Source organism: Antrostomus carolinensis, unplaced genomic scaffold (genome assembly GCF_000700745.2).
Source record: "Antrostomus carolinensis isolate BGI_N321 unplaced genomic scaffold, ASM70074v2 scaffold44468, whole genome shotgun sequence".
Lineage (NCBI taxonomy): Eukaryota > Metazoa > Chordata > Aves > Caprimulgiformes > Caprimulgidae > Antrostomus > Antrostomus carolinensis.
In genome coordinates, this window is record NW_010335851.1 from 596 (window position 1) to 8,081 (window position 7,486).

The 7,486-nt window shown below is 42.0% G+C and overlaps 1 protein-coding gene across 1 annotated transcript; it reads right to left on the reverse strand.

The window, feature by feature from the left end:
- Positions 1–1,954: 1,954 nt before the first annotated feature.
- DERL2 (derlin 2) lies at positions 1,955–7,285 on the reverse strand (the record flags this gene model as incomplete). Its single annotated transcript, XM_010174664.2, has 6 exons — positions 1,955–2,482; positions 5,057–5,147; positions 5,620–5,815; positions 6,331–6,424; positions 6,870–6,943; positions 7,220–7,285. Coding segments are annotated over 6 exons (627 nt in total), but the record flags the coding sequence as incomplete, so codon positions are not given.
- Positions 7,286–7,486: the final 201 nt, after the last annotated feature.

Sequence of the window (7,486 nt, forward strand, 5' to 3'; positions counted from 1 at the left end):
GGTCAATATAATGTGTGCTGGAACAAAGACACACACACACCTTTGGGGAGCGATCTCCGTGTGTGTCCATCCCTGCAATAAAGAATTCCTGCTTTCTACAACTCCAAAATGAGTCTTTAGAGAGTTTCTGTGACCGGGTTTCTTGGTATCAACAGGGCCCAGTCGCCGGCTGACACCGGCCAGGAGGGCAGCTCGAGAGGCAGGTTCCAGCCCCACATCACTCCACCCTACGATTTGTCAGCAGAGTCTGTGACACGGCACACAGCTGACGATCCACCCTCCAAAGCGGACTCTGGTATTTAAACACACTTCCCTGTGGGACAGCCTGGCCAAGAATGGTTTCAAGGGCAATTAAAGACCAGGTTAGGCAGCAATATGCTGGCAACAGTCAATTGTGTCCTGGAGTACACGCAAGAAACATTTCAAACCTCTTCCCAGATACAGGCACCATGGTGTTACCTGGTAACGAGAAAAGTACAACCTTAAATAAGGTACAAAAAACAAGAGTACAACCTCCACCAGAGTGGAAAGAAGCATGTGAGGAAAGCAGCTTCGGCACAGCAAGGACAGACAAGCTGTCTCATCAATACATGACTTGGTAAGAACAAGGAATCATCCACAGGAAGGGCCACATCATGTTGCCAACTTCACAGCAGGGCTCTGAATTTCCAGAAGGTTTTACGCCAGCCACAGTCCTGTCTTTTACCTTCATCCTCACTCCCTAACGTCCCAACAGCAAACTACTAAGAGGCTCTTAAACACTGAACTAAAAAACTGTTTTGATCTATTGCCTGTCCCAAATCTACCCTGAAGCAACACTGCTCAAAACATTTTTAGTACTCCTAGAAAGTAAGATTTAAATCTGTTTTGAAAAAAACCAAAACAAAAACTCTCAAGCTTTCATAACCTTTAACAGATAAAATGCAGATACAAATGGACTCATTAATTTTATCAGCATCTAATATGCTGCTTGTGGACAAAGCATTACCCGACGAGATCCCAACACATTCATCTCCTGGACTACAAACTAGTTAAAAACCTGGATCCAGTTTAAGAATAGCAAAATCTGAGACTAAAGAATATGATCACAGGTGTGCCAAGGGTGAGCCTATCCTCCCAAATTTAGGAGGAAGATGCAGTTTCAACAATATCTCATTTTTTCTATTACAATATAATGGATAAAGAGCTACCTGCTACAGTCCATAGCATCTGAAGACTGACTGAATGCAACGAGCTGAGCTCTGCTCTGAATACCTTACGTGGCTCTTTAGATAGATATTCACAACCAACATAACTTTCAAGCTAAATCCCACTCAGTGTCACTGACCTGTGTTGGATACTCAGTCCTTCCACAACAAACTTCATACACAGACCATGAATTTAACATCTTGAGCAGACAATCCTGTTTCCTAGCAGTTGTGAGAGTCACTGGTGGGAAAAGCCAGCATTAATGCCACCTTTTCCAGGACTCGCTTCTTCCAACCTCTGTTTTTTTTCACCAGCTGCCTCGAGACTATAGGATTATACAAAAGATTAACAGAAAAAGAACCAACAATTTTATTCAACTCATCATCTGAGATAGTGGAGCAGTTCTGACGCCAGACAAGTTTTCTTCCCTAGTGCTCCAAGTCATTTAATAACCGTTAGCAGTGTGCATATGTGTTGGGGGGTGGATTTTGTAGAACTACCTATTTAAACAAACCAGTCAGACTCAAACATGGTCATCTGAACACACAGTCTTTGGGGGAAAAGCCATCAAAATGTCATCTCAGCCTGGAAGTGTATCCACACAGAGGCACATTCCAGAAACTCAACTGGCAAAGTGAAAAGCCTGCATTATGCTGTGTGTTGTATTTCTTACAATTCAAACACGACTGGAGACAACAGCACCTCAGATTAAAAAACCTTTTGCCACTGAAATAAGGATTTACACTTTCAACCGTCTTGTAGCTGTTTTATCCAAGAATAAAAAATGAGTTAAAACCCAAAAAGTTGGGTTTTGTCCCCTGTAAAGTTTCCCATATAGTTTCCTGTATAAAATAACTTGAAAAAAAAATGCTAGGAGAGCACTTAAAACAAGTACTCATGGTCTTGTTAACTGAAGCTGACAGGAAATGGTTTCCAGTTTTAGGTTTTTGGCTCCACTTCATGAGTATTTTCACTACCAGCACAATAAATTCCCTGACTGGGAAAGACACTGGTAGCCTGGAAGCGTTGTGGATTAGACTGCCGTTTCATAAAGTGCTTGTATTCAAAACCATAGAGTTGTCAAAAAAAAGTGTCCTCTCTGCGATGGGGAATGAGATTGTCCCCAGGATGGAACTTTATTCAGGTCAGTCTCTCCCAGTTGTCGCTGGGTTTTGGCACAGACATTTATTAGCCTCCAAGACGCTGACCTTCTCCCCAGGCAAATCCTCCCGGTCGTTCTTCTGGCAAGGGATTGTAATTAGGATCATCCTCTGGTGTATCAAATATTGCTTTTCTGGAAAACAGAAAACAGGTTTTTTTTTTTCCTTTAGAATACATGTTTCACAGTAAGACTAAGACTGTTCAAATTCTGCACGTGTACAGCGTCCTCCCTCAGAAACAGCCTGCCAAAGCTGGCAGTGATTTACACCCAAGTCACACGTGCTCTCCAATTAGAGGCCATCTGGAAGAAGATCTAGAATTCTGTGCCTAAATCAACCAAGACTGACAAGACTCAGCTGAAAGTTAAAATTCCATCTCCAAAGTAAGGCAGAATTTCATACAGCTAACACATTCTCCCAGGACAGGATAAGGGAGCAAAACATGAACAGGATATTGAAAAGCTCTTCACATTTTGAGACAGGGACAAAGTAAGAGTGAAAACCAGGCAGCATGAGCTCAATCTCACAGGCAGGATGCAGGAACTGACAGGCAGACTTGAAATCCACAGAAAAGTCTGCATTTGAGACAACATTAGAGGCTTGGGTTTCCGATTTATTACAAAAATCATGCTTAATCTCATAGGTTATTCTGCCACTCTCAAAAGTAGTTTTAGAGGTTCTCTCTCTATAGATTTGCTTATCCAGAAACAAAAAATGTAGTAAATTACTTGAAACAAACAACAAAAAAAAATCACAGGCTGCTTACAAGCAATCACTATATCCAAAATGTCTTAGAAGTAAAGCATGTTTAACAAGACAGTTCTTAGAATAGCTAAAGGGATTATTTCTCTTCAGAGTGACAGGCCATTTCAGAATATTCAGAACAGGAAAAAAGAAAATACCAGGGGTATTACAGGATTACAGCCAAGACATCAAAGAAAATTAAAGCATCTGGGATAAAAAAAAAAATCCACAATTCAAGACCCAGACAAGAATCTTAAGCAGCTTTCTGAATACAGATACGTAAAAGGATTTAAATGGCAGCCTGAAGGCAGGCTGACACTTCTTTCCAGAAGAAGAGGGTTGCTGAGACATCACACGTTGCTCTAAAAGCCTTCAGACTCCTCCTGCACACGGCTGGGTGCACAAATCCTCTGTGAAAATGGGGAAGTCTCAACTACACCCTTATTGCACAGGTGTAACTGGACACTCAATTTGTCTCCAGCTGCATTTATATGAAGGGAGCTCTCCCCAAAACCAGCTTTCAGCTGCTAAGGCCAAGTTAGACCAGAACAGGCCTACAAAAGTGACCAGCACAGCTGTGCTGGGACAGCCACTCCTGCAGCCATCACCTGCTGCAGTTACTGAAGACAAAACCTCCACTCAACAAAAATAAACTGTCAGTGTAAGTGTACTCATCCAATCCAACAGGTATGACCCACCAGTTAAACCAAGTATAGGTCTGGATATGACACTGTAATTACCCAGGCTTCTGGAGGCCAGTTCAAACAAACAAATAAGAGAATCAGATCAGCTCTAGACAATCCTGAGTCTCACAGAGCCTCAACTGCCTTATCCTTTAGGCAAGCTGCTCTCACCCAGGCTGCTCTACAGCACTACAGGCGACTACAGGCCTCAAGGCAAGAGGGAACCGAGTGGGAACAGCACCACCCAATACTATAAACACTGAAGTCTTCTGCCAAAATTGTGAAATGAGGATGATTTACATGTGAAAAAAGTATTAGATATATTATATTTAACACCTCAGTCACTCGGTTCACACACAACAGGACTCTGCAACGTGCAACTCTGGTGCCACCAACAGGCAAAACTCAGTTAGCAAAGACTAACAAGTGTTAACAAAAAACCCAAAGGTTACAAAAACCCTTTAGCCCTTCTCCTGGAGAACTTAGTTCCCACTTACACACCTGCAAGATCCTCCTCCCTCGTTTGGCAACACATGAGTTAAATAAAAGAGCAACTACAAACACAACTCATCCTGTCACAAGCTGTTTAATTTACCAGAAGTTGATGTGACTGAATTATAAACAGTTTTCTAGTGTATTGGATCTGGCTGGGCTGGAGTTGATTTTCCCCGCGGCAGCCCTCAGAGTGCTGTGTTTTGTATTGGTGGCTCGAGGGGTGTTGATAACACCCCAGTGTTTTGGTTACTGGTGAGCAGTGCTAGCACAGCACCAAGGCTGTCTCTCCAACATTTCCCCCAGTAGGCTGGACGTGGGGAAGGTCTTGGGAGGGGACACAGCCAGGACAGCTGACCCAGACTGACCAAAGGGATATTCCATACCATATGATGTGTGCTCAGAAATAAAAGCAAGGGAAAAGGAGTGGGAGGGGAGGGCATTCGTTACTTCCATTTGTCCTCCGGGAACCGCAACGCGTATGCAAACCCTGCTTCCTGGGAAGTGGCCAAACATCGCCTGCTGATGGGAAGTAGAGAATAAATATTTTGTTCTTTTGCTTCTGTGCGCGCAGCTTTGCTTTGCTTCTATTAAACTGCCTTTGTCTCAACCCACGAGTTTTTTTTTTCCTCTTGTGTTCCATCTTATTTTCTCCCCCTGCCCAATTGAGGAGGGGGAGTGATAGAGTGGGCTTTGGTGGGCATCTGGCCTCTAGCCAGGGTCAACCCACCACATCTAGACAAGAACTTTTTCTGTCTGATTTGTTCCAAATCAGACACCAATACTTACAGGACAGCTGGTGTTCTCAGAAGCCTTCCACCACCAGGCTGATTGGGAAAGACATCCTCTAAGAAAAAATATATATGCCCAACAGCAATACCTGGCATAGAGAGAAGTTAAAACACACATTGATTCTTTCACAGAAAACACAATAAAAGATACAGAAACACAAAAAACCAATGAAGCACACTGACATCAGATGAAAAGCTTAACTACAAGACATTCATACGAGGAAAACTACTTGTCATTATTAAACATACTGATGTTATAACCTTATTAGAGTTGATAAAAATACTAATAGAAGATATTTTACTTCAATAGTCTGATGCCCACAATTAGATTTTGTACCTGGGCTGATTCCAAGCAATAAAGCCAAAGTGTGAGAAGCTCTTTCCATCCTTGCAGCAGCACAAAATCTGCTACAATGTTCAGAGATCAGAAAAGCCAGGAATAATTACATCAGACAAACTGACACTCAGTTAAAGGAATTCAGCCCTGGGGTTTTTCCACATTTTGCATTTCATGTAAAACACGATCAGGAACAAATCCTTGTGATTCTTGCAATTGCTTACCCAGGAGATCCACAATGATGGAGTTCCCCAAAAGCAGTGAAAAGCCCATCAATACCCAGGGTAGAAATGGGGCTTGAAAGATGAGAAGCCCAAAGAAGTTCATACGGACGTAGGGATTCCGGCGGCTCCAGACGTACACGAGCATTATTGTGAACGCCTGACCCAGGAAAACCAAGTTCACAAACAGGCCAAAAATCTGAGAGAGCTACTTAAAGAAAACAGTTCACCAAATAGCTGTTGTGAGGTCAAGCATGAGAAGAATTTGACAGTCTGACTTGTAATCCTACATCTTCCATCCAATTCCTACCTCTGCTTTCCCAGGTTCAAGTAAATCAAACCTCCTGTCGATCAAATTCAATGCCTGCAGCAGGAGTCAGGGCACGTGCAGCATGAATAATGCCTTTAAAGTATAATTTAGCATGAAATCAAACAGCAGCATTTCTCTGAGACAACCCGAGCATGATTCCACACCTGGGCAGTCCCCTATGATCTGCTAATCTCATTTCCATAATCCTGTCAAGCAGTAAAAAGCCTGAAATACCAGCCCAGCATTTAACAGCCACAAAACATTCACAACTACTTCGGCTCCTACTACAAACAAAATATATTCTCACCCCAGAATTAAGAGAAATAACACCACAGTTTCAGTTCTCACTGATGTTATCTTTAGCTTCACTAAAGCAGTCTGGAATTAAGAAAAAAAAAGGATACAGTCATTAAAAATCCCCCAAAAAGGAACATAAATACAAAATCTGACGTCCGACCTCGGAAGGAGCCTTCTTCAAGCATTCGGCAGTAACGATATCTGAAGTCACAGGTCAGGAAAATTTCATTGTAAATGAGTTTAAAGAAAGATCCAAGCAGAAAATGATTCCATTTAAAAAATGTTAACAACTTAAATGTAAGTTTGTAACAATTTCCTTCATCAGTTGGCTCTTTCTGGGCACCACAGCAGAGGGTGACCCCAGAGGAAAAAAACATTACTTGGAATTTTCTTCTGTGTCAGAACCACCCTGAAGGACGAGGCTTGTACAACAAAATTTGAATAGCACAAAAATAAATTACAAAACTCTTGACAACTTATGAAGGAAATCCTGCTGATGTCCATTCAACGACATCAGCGAAGCTGGCATCACTAAACTCCCAGGAGCTTCACAGTGGAGCAGAACTGAACCTCTGCCTAACGAAGAGCAACGTGCCTGTACTGGGGAGCTCTGCTTTCCAAGGAGAGAAAACATGATGAAGGATACAAAAAGATCATGTTAAATAAAAAATTAAAGCCAACTGGTCCAAAGAATAAGTAGTTTGTGATTAACCTCCATACCTGGAAATAAGACAAACACAAAGACTTTAAACATGACAGCTGATTTTTATTGTCTAAATAGAAAAGCAAGTAACAACATAAATGAAATCTCCTTCACAGTCAATGAATTTAAGACCTACACTAAGATACAGCAAAGGGCACTCCAGTGTTACAGCTTTTTTAAAACATAACTGCAGTATTAAAAGGCACAGTCATTTGTAACATTATTTTGGAAGCCAAGCACTTGCCAGCTCAACAGTGTACTTCAAAACCTCCCGTATTTCATAAAACACTTACTTGAAAGTGCTTAAATATTAATTCAGGGTTGAAATACAGCTGAAAAGGTGTGATCAGTTCTAATTGCTGGAAAAGAAGAGAACATTTGATGGAATCAATACACCCAGAAAAAGCTGTTATGCACCCAAAGCCTCTTTTTTGTACCAAAAAGAGCCCCATGAGCTCTCAGTCAGCACACAGAGCTTCCTAGCAAAAGTGAATCCCAACAGCCTCTTCAGCCCCCCTCACACTGTCATTATTTCATAGAACCACAGGCTGGTTTGGGTT